The sequence below is a fragment of the Zingiber officinale genome, chromosome 7A (genome assembly GCF_018446385.1).
Source record: "Zingiber officinale cultivar Zhangliang chromosome 7A, Zo_v1.1, whole genome shotgun sequence".
Lineage (NCBI taxonomy): Eukaryota > Viridiplantae > Streptophyta > Magnoliopsida > Zingiberales > Zingiberaceae > Zingiber > Zingiber officinale.
This window is the reverse complement of record NC_055998.1, coordinates 124,554,227-124,569,463: the sequence shown is the minus strand read 5'-3', so window position 1 is coordinate 124,569,463 and position 15,237 is coordinate 124,554,227. Positions and strand designations below refer to the sequence as shown.

At 38.3% G+C, this 15,237-nt stretch overlaps 1 protein-coding gene across 2 annotated transcripts; it reads right to left on the bottom strand.

Annotated features, from left to right (window-relative positions):
• Positions 1 to 590: 590 nt before the first annotated feature.
• LOC122002375 lies at positions 591 to 13,608 on the bottom strand. Of its 2 annotated transcripts, none has more exons than XM_042557520.1 (5): positions 12,656 to 13,608; positions 4,025 to 4,125; positions 2,315 to 2,428; positions 1,134 to 1,217; positions 591 to 1,031 (listed from the first exon to the last, which is right to left on the bottom strand). In XM_042557520.1, the coding sequence occupies exons 1-5, from the start codon at positions 12,879 to 12,881 to the stop codon at positions 975 to 977; spliced, it is 582 nt and encodes a 193-aa protein (XP_042413454.1). In that variant the 5' UTR covers positions 12,882 to 13,608; the 3' UTR covers positions 591 to 974. The 2 variants fall into 2 exon arrangements, with proteins under 2 accessions (XP_042413454.1, XP_042413453.1); XM_042557519.1 differs by having other exon boundaries at positions 4,025 to 4,128; positions 12,656 to 13,605.
• Positions 13,609 to 15,237: the final 1,629 nt, after the last annotated feature.

Here is a 15,237-nt window from a genome sequence, read left to right as displayed (position 1 = left end):
TATATACAGATGATATTATCAAAATATCCATATGTACACTTACCTGTATTGATTCTAGCTGCCAAATAAAAGGAAAGAAACGCACTGAAATGAAGATGACGTCATTGGTTTAGCAGGATTTTCGAATCCCGATTTGCTCCCCCCAATAAATCGGGTTTTGTGTCGGTTTCAATTTAACAGGTTAAATCACAAACAGATCCGTACTTTACAAAAAGGATGAAATATAAAAATTTATTAATTGATTTTAATAAATATTATCTATTTAGGATAATACTAAATGATTAAAATTTAATCAATTAGAATATACTTTTAATAATATCATCTCTTTATATTATTAATTATATATGTATCACAATTCAATTCTGATTAGTCAGATTGTAATTAAATAGATTTACCCATCCATTTATCGGATGAAATCTATACAAATCAATCAATGTAGCAGGTGGGATCTATACTACTGAGTCGCTTAGAAGTCTTCATGCGCAGATCAATAAATGTGCAACCGCATAAGTAAATAATTATTGGCGCATTTAGTATTTTATTATATCATCTCATATTATTGCACCTTTATTAAATTATAAACTATCATCTTTTCAATTCAATAATTGACTGTATTTTAATATCAGCATGTGGATTACTGATCACACACATAATGTATCATGAACTCTATTACATTATTTTTTTTTAACAAATGTGATCATGGAGCTCGATTAATATTATACATACTAATCATATAATTTATTTATCATGTACCTGATAACATTTTTCTAACAAACTCATCTGGCAAAGATTTCAATGAAGCACACTACTTGCTCAAAAATTGGATAAGTAGGAGGCAGACAACCTGCTTCAGAGCTTTTGTTGCCTCGCGTCGATCAGGAAGAATCGATATGGTCATCAAGAGAACCCTGCGAATTGGCATTGATAATCCACTCCAAGATGAGCCATGATCAGCATCTTTAGAAACATATGGCTTATAAGAAATACTTCATTCTATCGTCGCTCTTCATGGCATTGTATACAGCTTGAACCTGAAAATTGCAAGCTAAAAGCTGGGCAGAATGTCGTTCGAATGCATGAATTATGCATGGTGCCTAATGGCAAGACATCACATTTGGTGAAATGAAGCATACCTGTTCACTAGAGACGACATGAATAGGCCCGATATTTACTGATACATACTTGCCCCTCGATGATACTTTCCGAGTGACCCTACCCTGTTGATCAAAATTAATTAACGCAAAGGTAAGTAGTGTGATTCCTGCACGAGCCATATTGATCCAAAAAAGATTAGGGATATTATGAGCATATACTAGAAACTTATTCATGTTAGAATAAAATTGCTTTAGCTAATGGATATTATAAAGCACAAGCTGAAGTATTTCGTACACAAAAAGAATACAGTACAAGAGATTTATGTTCATGTACATATATGCCTGAGCAATCCCTTAAAATCTTCTTCAAGAACCTTCGTCTCAAACCAATATCGGGAAGAAAATATATTCTGATTCCAAACTGCCTTAAACAGCGGTTCAATTTTCGTCATAAAGGATTTAAGCATTACGAAGGGGGCGCTTGGTTTGCGGAAGAGAATGGGAATAGGAATGAGATTCATTGAAGTAAAAAACGGGAATGGGGGGTTCAATCCGATTCCCATTCCCCCCATTTTACTTGGTAATGACCCAATCCCATATTTGGGGGTTTGAATCCGTGGGATCCACCATCAATACCCCAAACCAAACACCAACTTTCAATCTCATTCCCATTCCTCGCTTCCATTCCATCCAACCAAGCACTCCCTAAGAGGCATTTGAGGCTACAATTTCATTTGTCGACTTTCCAACATGTTTGCACTACTTGAGTCTAGATGCCAGCGCTCACATTTTTAGCTGTCATTTGCTCCAAAGGTACTACTGTTCTGGATCATTTCAACAGATACCCTAACATATGCACTTTTTCGAGAATAACAAAAAATGATCTATGCATTTCGGAATAAATTCTATTGATCCTCTATATGCAGGAAAGACTAAGAAAGCAAAGAGAGTTGTCAAAGTTAAAAATAGGTTCATTCACTTTAAATCAAGCGAGAATCCATAGAATTTTGTTCCTCTAACTTTGAAATCTCTCATTCGTGATCCCTTTTCTCAAAAAAGTTCAGTATTCCTATTTTTTGAAAGTTCATCAATCAAAAGGGCAAAATAGTGATCCTGGCCTTGCAACGAAAGAAACAGTAAAAATGTAAAACATTTGCATGCATAATTGTACTTGTAACTATCTCGAGGAATAACTAGTTTATATGGCATTATTCACAAACCTTAGGAATTGATTCCTGGATCACAGATTCAACAGCATCAACCATTGCTTGGACAAATTCATCACCCCCAATTCCAATTGCAGTAAAATGTCTGACCATGGGATATGAATTAACCTGTACAAATACATTAGTCAATAGCTACATTCTCAATTGAGAACCAGAAATAGTTATTTTATTTTTCCTTTAATGCTAAGAGAATTGAAATTTGAAGTGGAACAGGATACATTTGTTCCATAAAAGTATTTAGTAAGTCCATAAACATTGAGTTGTCTATATCTCACATTACACTAATTGACAACTAGCAAAAGCGTCGTGATATCCATTTCAGCAACAGACACCACTTCTTCGGTTACACCTTCAATTTGACAAGGAATAAATGGCCAAGAACAAAGCTAGATAAATTATCCTTTTGGCTTATGTGCAAATATGCCAACAGTTATACAAACAGATCATCAAAATTCATAAAGGTCTTGAAGAAAAATTTCTAAGAAAAAATCCTACTTGTCATTATGCCAGAATGGATAAAGTAAAAATTTGAGTTGATAATATGAAAAGAATACAACATTTGACAAAATTGTATCAAAAAGATTGGTTGTAGGTCTTGATCTGAGCATCCAAGAAAAGCCAAAAACAACAGCATAAGGACTCTAGCTAATTGTGAACTAGAGAACCGTGTTCTTATCTGTATGGTGCATACATACATATTGGCTCAAATGTAAATATACAATATTGTGAACTAGAGGTCACAAATAATGGCAAAGTCAAAAACAATATTTTATCCATAAATGGTTTTACCATGAGATAAAGACATGTCGATCTCATGGCCTCATATGGATACATGGGAATTTCATTTTTCTCTTCCCTTTACCGACTTTTATCAGATTTCCCCAAAACTGTAATCGCATGTTTGTCTGCATAAATAGTTCTATTCCTTATGAATTTCAATGGAACAACTATATTTGGTTAAAAAAATACGACCAACTACAATATCATGATAAAATAATTATTCTTTTTATCCAAATTAGCTACTCCCACCATCACGATAAGCAAAAGATATTATGCAGATTTATTTTGCAATACACGATAAGGAAATATTTTATTCGCAAGGATATCTTCTTCTTTTGGAGATTTTTCCTTATCTATTGCTTACAGAGTTTTTGCAAATCAAACATAGGAATAGAAATGAGAACAAAGCATCTATTCCATTTGAGAAACAAACTTAATTCCATGCGTTCATCTACCAAGAATAACTATTCTCTTCCTGATCAATCCCACTCCACAAATTAAACATGGTGTGAAAAATTATGTTTCAACCTTCTGAAGTTTGCGAAGCCACTGCAGCCCTTGTATGTAACTTCATCTAGTCAAGCAAGCAGTCAGCAACATCATCTGCTATTCATGACATTATTTGGTCTAAACTGGCATCCTAGTAGATAGATTTAGGGCATAGGTCATGAGGTGTAGTGTAAAATGAGTTTCAGAGTTTGCAGAAAATTTTGAAAAGAAGTGAACTCTGGGGTTCAAATATGTTTCCCCATATACAACTCAAAAGTGGAAAGGTATTTTTTTTTTTTAAAAAAAAAATCAATATCAGCTGATTACAAATGTCCTGGAACTAAAAGGCTATGGAAAAACCTGCACGTGCAATTTAGCAAGATTGACTTCAAATCAAAATTAAGGGTAGGTTGGTCTAGTAGATCAGTAGCATACCTTCTTATCTAAAACAAGCCATTCATCAGTAGAGTCATTAACCACTGTACCACCAATAACAACGTTGGTTGTCTGTGTAACCCTTCCCTCAGCTTTTGATACTTCTGGATGCAATGACAACAAAATTTAACAAATTGAAGGCAACGAGAAAATGTGGAAAAAAAAATTACACAAAGATTCAAAAGCATTTGCCAATAAAACAAAATAGTACTTTTAACATTTTGGTGGCATAATATGCCCGTCTCAGCAGATCACAATTTAAGCTTCCTGCCCAAACCACTGTTGGAGACAATCAATCTGTAGCCGGAGATTTTACGGGGTATTAGCTGAATTTAAATATACTGAATTTAAATTCACTTATCTGTTAAAATGACCTGAGCTGATAATCTCAGGCTGCCAGCAGGGGCTGGTTTTCTGACCACGGAGTGGTTAAGTGAGCAGAGTGTCAAAGCAGCAAAGTCCGCGCGGACTGAAGGTAGACCGGGCCGAGCAGGTGGTCGACCGGGCGAGCAACAAAACAGGCTGATCGTGCGAGTAGTGAGACCAACCGAGTGTACCGAGGGCGGACGACCGAGCGAGCGAAGATGCTGACTGGGCGAACGAAGGGACCGACCGAGCAGCGAGGTCGGGTAGGCAGAATGGCCGGTCGAGCGAACAGCGAGACAAGCCGAACAGGCGAAGAGGCTGACCGAGGCCTGCGAATGACGCAGTTTCCTTGAAACAGATTCGTCCACCTCCGGCTGTGCTTCGAGGCTTACTCGGGTCGTCTGTTTCCCAGGATACAACGGTGAAACCGCAATCTCCACCTAGCACTGGTGGTTGCGGCGAACTGAGAAATACCCGAATGCTATCATCAGGGTTCTGTCGAGTGGAAGAAAGAAACGACAGATAAGAAGAAGAGGGAAAAGAAGGTGGATGGAAAGATTATTTAATCTTTCTTTTTCCTTATTTCTTTTCCTCTCATGCTCAAGGCCTTTTATAGGATGCCTTGCATGAGGTTACTTTTCCATTTGCTAAAGAAACGTCATATGCATTATATTAATATGCGTTTCTTATTTAAGCGTTAATGAAAAAAGAATAATCCAAGTGGCAAAATGTCGGTTAATTTATTTGGGTGTGCATAGGTCGTGCTCGCACACAAGCAAACTTGGTTCAGTGCAATCCGGGCCCTAGATTTGCACCCTCCCTATGCATCCACACACAAGAGCAAGCTTCCACTCATTTATTTGTTCACAACACACATGCTTGTGAAACAATATAAACCAACCATCAAGCCTTGAAACTTCCAATATGGGACTAAAATCTTCTTCAGAATGGAGCTTCTTTCTTCTTCACTCTCTTCTCCATTCACTCATTTTCAACAATCCCCCACATGAATGGAGATAGAGTAAGTGATAACATCCAGCAGTTGAGTCAAGTATAGGATAGGTAGGTTTTACCCTTTGAACCCTCCCTTGTGAAGATTTGATTGCTTACTGGCTGATAATAGACACGATGTCTTTGAACTATACTGTCGTTTGTATAAGCAGTGACAAATCTCACCCAAGACTCTCCCTGATACAACTCAGTTCTCATGAGTGTGTTCGTTCTTGGCCATGAACACGCCTGGTTCTGTGAGAAGCTCTAAGAATTGTGTCTCCAATTCTCTTCGAAGCGGCCCCACTTTTTTCTCACATAGGTGATCCCTCAAGAGTTGTCATATACTCTTCTTGATCATTAAAAGCCCATTAGCTTATCCTGCTCTAATCACTGTTTCAATGGGATACCCCCCACAGTGTGTCTAGTCAGTGCAGATTAGTTGTCCCTTTGAACCTAATTTTTGGGATCTCCAATCAGCATAGGTTGGGTGTCCTCTGCACTGATCGCTGACAACGGCATCAAGCCCATTTCCTGTGATGAGCTTGCAACTAACTCTCGATTTAACCCTTTGGTTAGCGGATCCGCTAGGTTATCCTTTGACTTCACATAGTCAACAGTGATAACTCCAGTTGAGAGTAGTTGTCTAATGGTATTATGTCTACGACGTATATGTCTAGACTTACCATTATACAGATGGCTCTGTGCCACCAATTACTGATCGACTATCGCAATGTATACAATCGACCATCTCGGAATATCTTCTAAGAATTGTCGAAGTATTCAACCTCTTCACCACATTTGTCAAGAGCTACAAACTCAGATTCCATCGTGGATCTTGTTATTAGGAAATGGCTGCACCTGCTAGAGTGAAGATATATCCACTCGAGACTTAGAGTCTTTTATATCGGATATCCACTTGCATCGTTGGATATCTCGAATAGTGTAATCCATATTCACGAGTATACCTCAAGTACCTCAATACTCTTGTTATCCCTTTCCAATGGCCAACACCAGGATTACTCATGTATTTACTCAGTTTACTTACTACGTAGGCCAAGTCTGGTCATGTACAATTTATCAGGTATATCAGACTTCCAATCACTTGATAGTACTCAATTTGATAGATACTTTTACCTCAATTTTTCGATAGATGTTGATTTATATCTATCGTCATTCGTGCCAACACAACATCATCCTTGGTGAATTTCTCAAGAATCTTATCCACATAATGAGACTGACTAAGAGCAAGTCTTTTTGTTGTTTTAAGAATTTTGATTTCCAGAATCATATTAACTAGACTCATGTCTTTCATGTCAAATCTTGAGTTCAATATATCTTTAGTGATTTGATTATCTTATCATTACTTCTAATGATAAGTATGCCATCTATATATAGGCACAAGATGATATAGTCATTCTCTGTGGTTTTCATATATACATATTTCTCACATTCATTAATCTTGAATCTATATTCCTTCATGTATTATCAAATTTCTCATGCTACTTCTTTGGTGCTTGTTTCAAGACATATAATGACCACCAATCTACAAACGTTGTTTTCTATCCTAGTATAGAAAACCCCTCAAGTTGCTCCATGTAGATTTTCTCTTCTAAATCTCCGTTTAGAAAGACTGTTTTTACATCCATTTGATGTATTTTGAGATTCCATAGAGCGGCTATAGCCAACAATACTCTAATGGAAGTTATTCTCGATACCGGAGATCGAAGTAATCAAGGCCTTCTCGTTGTCGGTATCCTTTGATTACCAATCTGCCTTGTATTTATCGATCGTGCCATCGACTTCATTTTCTTCTTGAAAATCCACTTGCAACCTAGTGGTTTACTTCCTGAAGGAAGATCCACAAGTTCCCAAGTGTGATTTTGCAAGATAGATTCTATCTCGATCTAATTGCCTCTTTCCAGTGAGGTCCATCGGAAGAGCCTACGACTTCGAAGTAACTACGAAGCTCACTCTCCAACATGAAAGTGATAAAATCCGATCCATAGGATTTTTCTACCCGAGCTCTTTTGCTCCGCCTAAGCTCAATCTCCACCGGTTTCTTATCATTTTCTTCACCTTGTGTTTCATTCGCCCGTTTTGAGGAGCTAGCATCCTCACAGGTCTTATACTGAAACACATGTTCAAAGAAAGAGGCATTTCTCGATTCGATTATCGAGTTCAGGTATATCTCCAGTATGTGTGACATACACACAAAATCGATAAGCACTGCTGTTTTGTGAATATCCAATAAATATGCAGTCAACAGTCTTTAGTCCTATCTTAATCCTTTTTGGATCAGGTACCAACACTTTGGCAAGACACCCCCACATTCGTAAATACTTGTATAACGGTTGTCTTCCATTCCACAACTCATAAGGGCTCTTATCTATTTTCTTCCGGGGCACCTTATTTAAAAGGTAATTAGCTGTTAACCCCCCACATGGACTCTGGCAATCCAGAGCTCAATAGAAGAGCATTCATCATCTCCTTAAGAGTTCGATTCTTTCGCTCAGCAACTCCATTTTGCTGAGGAGTATAAGGAGCTGTTGTTTTGTATCTGATCCCATGTTCAGCACACAACTTAGTGAACGGTGACACATATTCACCGCCTCGGTCACTTCGAACCACCTTAATCTTTCTATTAAGCTGGTTTTCAACCTCATTCTTATAAAGAGCAAATTTCTCTATAGCTTCATCCTTACTTTTGAGAAGATACACATAATAGTATTTTGTGTTATCATCTACAAAAGTGATGAAATATTTATTACCACCACGTGTTGGCGTACCTTTTAGGTCGCACACATCAGTGTGGATTAGGTCAAGTGGTTCATTACTTCTTTCAATATGTTGAAAGGATGACCTTGTCATTTTCGCTTCAACACAAATCTCACACTTGTGTTTTGGGTTAAGGTGGAATGAAGGTATGCTTTGCATATTTATTAATCTACGCAACACATCGTAGTTAACATGTCCTAGTCTACCATGCCACAAACACGAAGACTCAAGCATATAAGTGGAAGAGCTTTCAGTTTTATTTATCTTGGGCCTAATGGCCATTACATTGAGCTTAAACAGCCCATCAGATACATAGCCTCTTCCTACAAACATCCCATTTTTGGACAATACAACTCTGTCCGACTCAAAAACAATGCGAAAGCCATGCTTGCTCAGAAGTGATCCGGACACTAGATTCTTACGAATCTCCGGAACATACAGCACATTGTTCAGAGTGAGGTCCTTGCCCGAGGTCATCTTCAGCACCACCTTTCCTTGGCCCGTGATGTCCGAGGTTGCTGAGTTCCCCATGAACAGTTTGTCTCCAGTGACTTCTTCGAAGTTGTGGAGCAGCTCCTTGTTGCAGCAGACATGTCGAGTGGCTCCAGTATCGATCCACCATTGCCGCGGGTTTGAACCGATCAAGTTTAGCTCGGAGACCACAGCACAGAGGTCGTCCATTTCTGGTCCCTCGTTCAGGTTGGCCTCTTGCTTCTTCTTCGACTTTCTGCACCAAGATTTGTGACCCACTTTGTCACAGTTAAGCACTTCCCAGAGAACTTCTTCTTGCTGATGCCTCCTCTAGGTCCCATCTTAGAAACTTTGGGGTTCTTTCGTTTTGAGCTTTGGCCATGCTCTACCACGTTGGCTTTCACAGTAGCATGAGAGAATAACATTTTCTCTAAACTCTTGTTATCTTCTTCGATGTGAATTCTAACAATGAGTTCTCCATATTTATCTCCTTCCGCTTGTGTTTCAGGTAGTTCTTGAAGTCCTTCTATCCAGAATGCAACTTTTCAATGATAGCAACCATCTGGAAGGTTTCACTCAGAAACCACCTTCCAAATGGATCTCGTGCAAGATCACCAAGCTCCTGACTGATCACCGTCTTGGAGTCAACCATCTTGTAGTCCAGAATCGACCCACGATGAACTTCTTTGCCCTCCTCCGTCTTGTATTTCTTGTCTAGGGACTCACAGTTCCTTAGCCGTACTCTTCATGCTATACACAGTGTACAGCAAATGTAGTTTCGGCAAAGGAACTCGGAATGAGTCCATGCCTCCACTGTACTGATGGTTTGCGCATCAGCATCCTCAGTGCGCTTGGGAGGGTCCTCGGTCAAGAACCGAGCCAGATTGAGTGTGGTCAGGTAGAAGAGCATCTTCTGCTGCCACCTCTTGAAGTTCAGTCCACTGAACTTATCTGGCTTTTCCCCATGATTGATTGGTACAGTTCCAATCGGGGCGGAGGGGGCCTTTATTTGTTGAGTCTGTTGCACCTCAACATTCTGTTTTGTGGCCATCTCAACAGAAACGAATCTGTTTCAAGATTGTTGGAGACAATCAATCTGTAGCCGGAGATTTTACGGGGTATTAGCTGAATTTAAATATACTGAATTTAAATTCACTTATCTGTTAAAATGACCTGAGCTGATAATCTCAGGCTGCCAGCAGGGGCTGGTTTTCTGACCACGGAGTGGTTAAGTGAGCAGAGTGTCAAAGCAGCAAAGTCCGCGCGGACTGAAGGTAGACCGGGCCGAGCAGGTGGTCGACCGGGCGAGCAACAAAACAGGCTGATCGTGCGAGTAGTGAGACCAACCGAGTGTACCGAGGGCGGACGACCGAGCGAGCGAAGATGCTGACTGGGCGAACGAAGGGGCCGACCGAGCAGCGAGGTCGGGTAGGCAGAATGGCCGGTCGAGCGAACAGCGAGACAAGCCGAACAGGCGAAGAGGCTGACCGAGGCCTGCGAATGACGCAGTTTCCTTGAAACAGATTCGTCCACCTCCGGCTGTGCTTCGAGGCTTACTCGGGTCGTCTGTTTCCCAGGATACAACGGTGAAACCGCAATCTCCACCTAGCACTGGTGGTTGCGGCGAACTGAGAAATACCCGAATGCTATCACCAGGGTTCTGTCGAGTGGAAGAAAGAAACGACAGATAAGAAGAAGAGGGAAAAGAAGGTGGATGGAAAGATTATTTAATCTTTCTTTTTCCTTATTTCTTTTCCTCTCATGCTCAAGGCCTTTTATAGGATGCCTTGCATGAGGTTACTTTTCCATTTGCTAAAGAAACGTCATATGCATTATATTAATATGCGTTTCTTATTTAAGCGTTAATGAAAAAAAGAATAATCCAAGTGGCAAAATGTCGGTTAATTTATTTGGGTGTGCATAGGTCGTGCTCGCACACAAGCAAACTTGGTTCAGTGCAATCCGGGCCCTAGATTTGCACCCTCCCTATGCATCCACACACAAGAGCAAGCTTCCACTCATTTATTTGTTCACAACACACATGCTTGTGAAACAATATAAACCAACCATCAAGCCTTGAAACTTCCAATATGGGACTAAAATCTTTTTCAGAATGGAGCTTCTTTCTTCTTCACTCTCTTCTCCATTCACTCATTTTCAACAACCACTCCATAAGCAAATGAATACATGAAAGCATCTCACCATAAACAATTATTTCGAGGAGAAGAAAGTCAAAATGAGAAAAAGGGAAGGGAGGGATTCAAAGTCCTCAGCTAGGGGCAACACATTAAAGAAGAGGAAGAAAATCAAAGGAACAAAAATTCCCTTCCTTTCCCTCCATTATATTTATACATGTCATAAATCGACTGAATTTTAGGAATTAGGAATTAGGAATTGGAGTGTTGATGGATATTGTCTCCCTTTAGTTCACCTTACTAATTAGTACCTAAATAAAGGAAGATGTTTCTCCTTTCCGCAGCCTCTTTCCCTTCCTTCCCTTCTCTTTTCCTTTTTCTTCTTGTAAACAAGCACTAACAGAGGACAAAAACATTTGTCAATAATATATGCTGACAGCTTACTAGTTGTCTTCATGGTTGCATTTCTATTTTAAGTTGTCTTTGATTTAATGTTCCACCCAATGCATATGAGTTCAACAATCAAGAGGCTAGAACTAACAAAAATAGCTCGCTAAAGCAAAAATTGAGCCAGGTGACAAAAATCAGATACCACATGTCTTACAAACTATCGGCACATGTGGGGTTCAATGCTGGGTAAGTGAGGCCTATTGAGTAGCGTTGTCAATAGTGCTAGGCACTTAGGCCCAATTACAGCTCAAGCAAGTAGTAACCCTTTTTCAGGTTGTTTAGTGTGATACAACATGTTTTCTGGTGACTTTTTACATTGTGATGACCAATAAAACAAAACGATGCAAATCTTTTAATCATGGGGCTGTTTCGAAGCCTCTACTTGTGATAGTGAAACACTAGAAAGCTTGTAGAAATGAGAATTTTACTTCTTTGGTATAACTTTTTATATTCAAGAAGCGTTGGCGGTGAAGTTTTATATTGTCTGCATTAGTATTGAATTAGGAGTCTAAGGTATAGTGTGAGGGTTTTTGCACGAGGTGTGAACAATGATTTATCTGTTTTTCATTGCATTTTTGCTCTTTTATTAGATAAACTTTTATTCTCCCCATAGAACTGGATTATAGTAAATGTCTAAACTTTCTATTGTTTTTTCTTTGTGTTCTCCTACCACGGATAACGATGATCCCAATGTAGCAACATATGGAGAAGATGATTCTACTTTCTTTCTTTGAGAGTGTGTGTTTTTCTCCCAATGGAAGATGAAAATCCCAACAGATTGGCTTATGGTGGAGGTGATTCCACATTCTATAAGCATTGAATTTGTTTTTTCAACCAGTGGTTAGAAGCGGTAGATTCTAACAAACGATTTTAGACTGGTCTTCAACTCAAACAAGTTGTTTTAAAGGCACTTGCGGAAAAAATCCACCTGATTTTTTTACAAAGCAGATTATACATATATATCTGCATTGCATTATGTAGATTAAACTCTTTTGCTCAGACTAAGACCATATATAGACAAAACTCCTTTTGACGCTACCATCTCTGTTAAACTTGGCTTGCCAACCTCCCACAAAAAGTGGAAACAACAAATTGAACCCAAATCAAAATTGGTTGAGTGATACTAAATCTGCTTCCAACTTCACATTATAATAAAAAGGAATCACAAGAATCGCAATGAAAATAACATGAACAACGTGCAAAGAAAGATCGATAAGCTCCCATGATCTTTAAACACATGGAAGATAGTACAAATCCTTCCCTAACGTTCAACTAAATATAACACACAGTTGCATTCATTTCCAAACAACATTCAAACTACCCTCTCCGCACCTTAGACAGGGAAAACTAGGTCAGAACCAAACCATAAGAAATAATAATAATAATAAAGAAAACTGATCTGATATAGAAAACCCAGATTACAAACTAGAGACAGACTAACCCGAGATGGCCTTAAGTACGGCCTCCTGGGGCGGGCCCTGCTCGTCCTGAGGGGAGGCGGCCGATGGGGCGACACCGTGAGAGCACCGAATCTGGGTAGCTCCAAACCAAGCCTTACCTCGGCGCCAAAGGAGCGGAGGAGAGGAAGCCAGAACAGTGCTGTGGGAGAGGCGCCGTGGCCGCTCCGAGAGCAGCATCGACCAGATAACCACAGCCTTGCACGCCATTTACGAGATTCCTCTTCCAGTTCGGAACGAGTGGCTTAGCGTTCGGGGTTTATGGACGACGGTGGGGGGCTGATTAGCGTTAGGTTGTGAGCCGGAATGGTCGAATCGGGTCTGGCCCGACCAGTTTGGTTCGTCGTCTTGATTAGAAGTGTCAGAATGGTTCAATTGAGCCGGAAATGGCTCGGGCGCAGTTAGCCCATTTTTACCGCTTGGCAAAGTCTATCAAAGCTCCGGGAAGAGCAGAGGCAGCCGCAGCCATGGCCGATAGTGATTGAGGCCTGGCCGTAGACCTTCCTTCTCCGCCTGTGGTTAGGGTCACTGCTAGTACATCCCGCAGCGGAGGGGCCAGGTCGGCGTTCGGAGGCGGCGGAGGAGTAGAAGAGGGCGAAGAAGGTGGCGTCGAAGATCTGGATCACAGTATTGCTCGAGTTCGTGTTGAAAACTGCATAAAGATCGGATTTTGATCGGCTAATCTAGGGGAAAAGATGATTTTTAGAAGAGATGAAGTCAAAAAAAAAGAGAGGAATTTTTCTCGCTGAGGTAATCGGCGAGGCAGAAGTTTCAGGTGGAGGCGCGCCGGAGGCGGTGCGATTAGCGCGGGGCGGAGCAGGCGAGGAGATGGCGGGAATGGGCGTCGTCTGCGATCCACCCGCAATCGTCCGTCGGGTCGAGGGGCTCATCTCGCACGTGACACCAGATTCTTCGAAACACGTGCGGAGAATAGCCTGTAATGCCGACACTTTCCTATTGAATTTCGCTTTGGAAAGCTGTGCGCCAGGAAACAATAGGCCCAAAATATCATTAAAATATAGCACTAGATTCTATGACGGGGCCCGGGGGTTGCCACGTCGGCACGCTTCCCGGAGCAACAACGTGTGCAGTCTCCACAAGTGCACGCGACGACAAAATTAACCACTTTAATTAAATCAAGCCGAATGGAACAATTAAATTAAAATTAATTTGATGCTATAGAGATATATATATATATATATAATAACAATGATATCAAATAATTATTTAACGTAACCCATAATCTTTTAGTAACATGTGAGAGTTAAATTCGTGTAATAATCACGTGGTAATAAAGGTACAACCACTTTAATTAAATTATTAAGGGTGGGTAGACCATCTATCAAGACTAATTAATGACTAAGAGTGTTTAGTAAGCGGTGATAGTTTTATGAAATATTTACTAAAAAAATGTGATATTTACATGAAAATATTTGAGAATTATCTTAAATTCCTCGTGGAGAATGGAAGTATTAATCAAATCACATTTTTAGTACTGCTGATTCTACCAAATCACATCATTATGAAATTACTTAAAAGTCCTTTATGATTAGGTCTATTTTGAAATTACTTTTAATATTTATTTATTTATATTAAATATAGTAAAAATAACGATTACTGGCTTACTACAAACATGGTAAAAAAAAAAAAAATTGATCCCTGTCCTCACGTGAAATGCACGTGGCGGCTGGAGGCTATGATTGGCTCTAAGGGTGCGTTTGGTTCAAGTCATTATGTATAACCTTAGTTATGTGATTACCAGGTAATCACATAACCAAGGTTATAAGGAATAAAATATAACCAAATGTTGTTTGGTTCAACTAAGGTAATGCAACAAAAACTTGTTTGTTTGAAGATTTTAATGAATACCTTAATTTAATATTTTACCGTATTACCCTCAGTTACAAAACCAACTATACATAATAATAATAATAATAATATTATTATTATTATTATTATTATTATTATTATTTATTATTATTATTATTATTTATTATTATTATTATTATTATTATTATTTATTTATTTATTTTTTAATATTTTTTTACTTTTCTTTTTCATGTATATTTTTTTACTTTTTTATGTATTTTTTTATTTTTTAATGTTTTTATATTTTTATATTATTTATATTTATATATTTTTATTTTTTTATATTTATTTATTTTATTTTAAAATTTTTTTTTATTTTTAAATTTTTTAAATTTTTTTTAATTTTTTTAAAATTTTTTAAAATTTTAAAAAAAATTTAAATTTTTAAATTTTTAAAAAATTTTAAATTTTTAAAAAATTTTAAATTTTTATAATTTTTTTTAAAAAAAATTTAACATTTTTAATTTTTTTTTAAAATTTTTATTTTTTATTTTTAAAATTTTTATTTTTTTATTTTTTAAAATTATTTATTTTTTTAAAAAATAAATTTTACTTTTTTTAAAACATTTTTTTAGTTTTTTACATTTTTTTATATTTTTTTATATTTTTTCTCTTTTTTTCATGTTTTTTCTTATCGGAGGGTATTTTTGGTAAAAAAAAATCATTAACCCCGGAATCAACAAAAACCTTAGTTTTT

What these genes read in the sequence shown, in the direction of transcription:
- LOC122002375 (XM_042557519.1), bottom strand. Translation starts at nt 12,881, where the DNA reads ATGGCGTGCAAGGCTGTGGTTATCTGGTCGATGCTGCTCTCGGAGCGG. An exon ending in TCCAGGAATCAATTCCTAAG is followed by an intron (nt 1,218 to 2,314) that starts GTTTGTGAATAA and finishes TTTGATCAACAG; the next exon opens with GGTAGGGTCACTCGGAAAGT. An exon ending in ATGTCGTCTCTAGTGAACAG is followed by an intron (nt 1,032 to 1,133) that starts GTATGCTTCATT and finishes TGCAATTTTCAG; the next exon opens with GTTCAAGCTGTATACAATGC.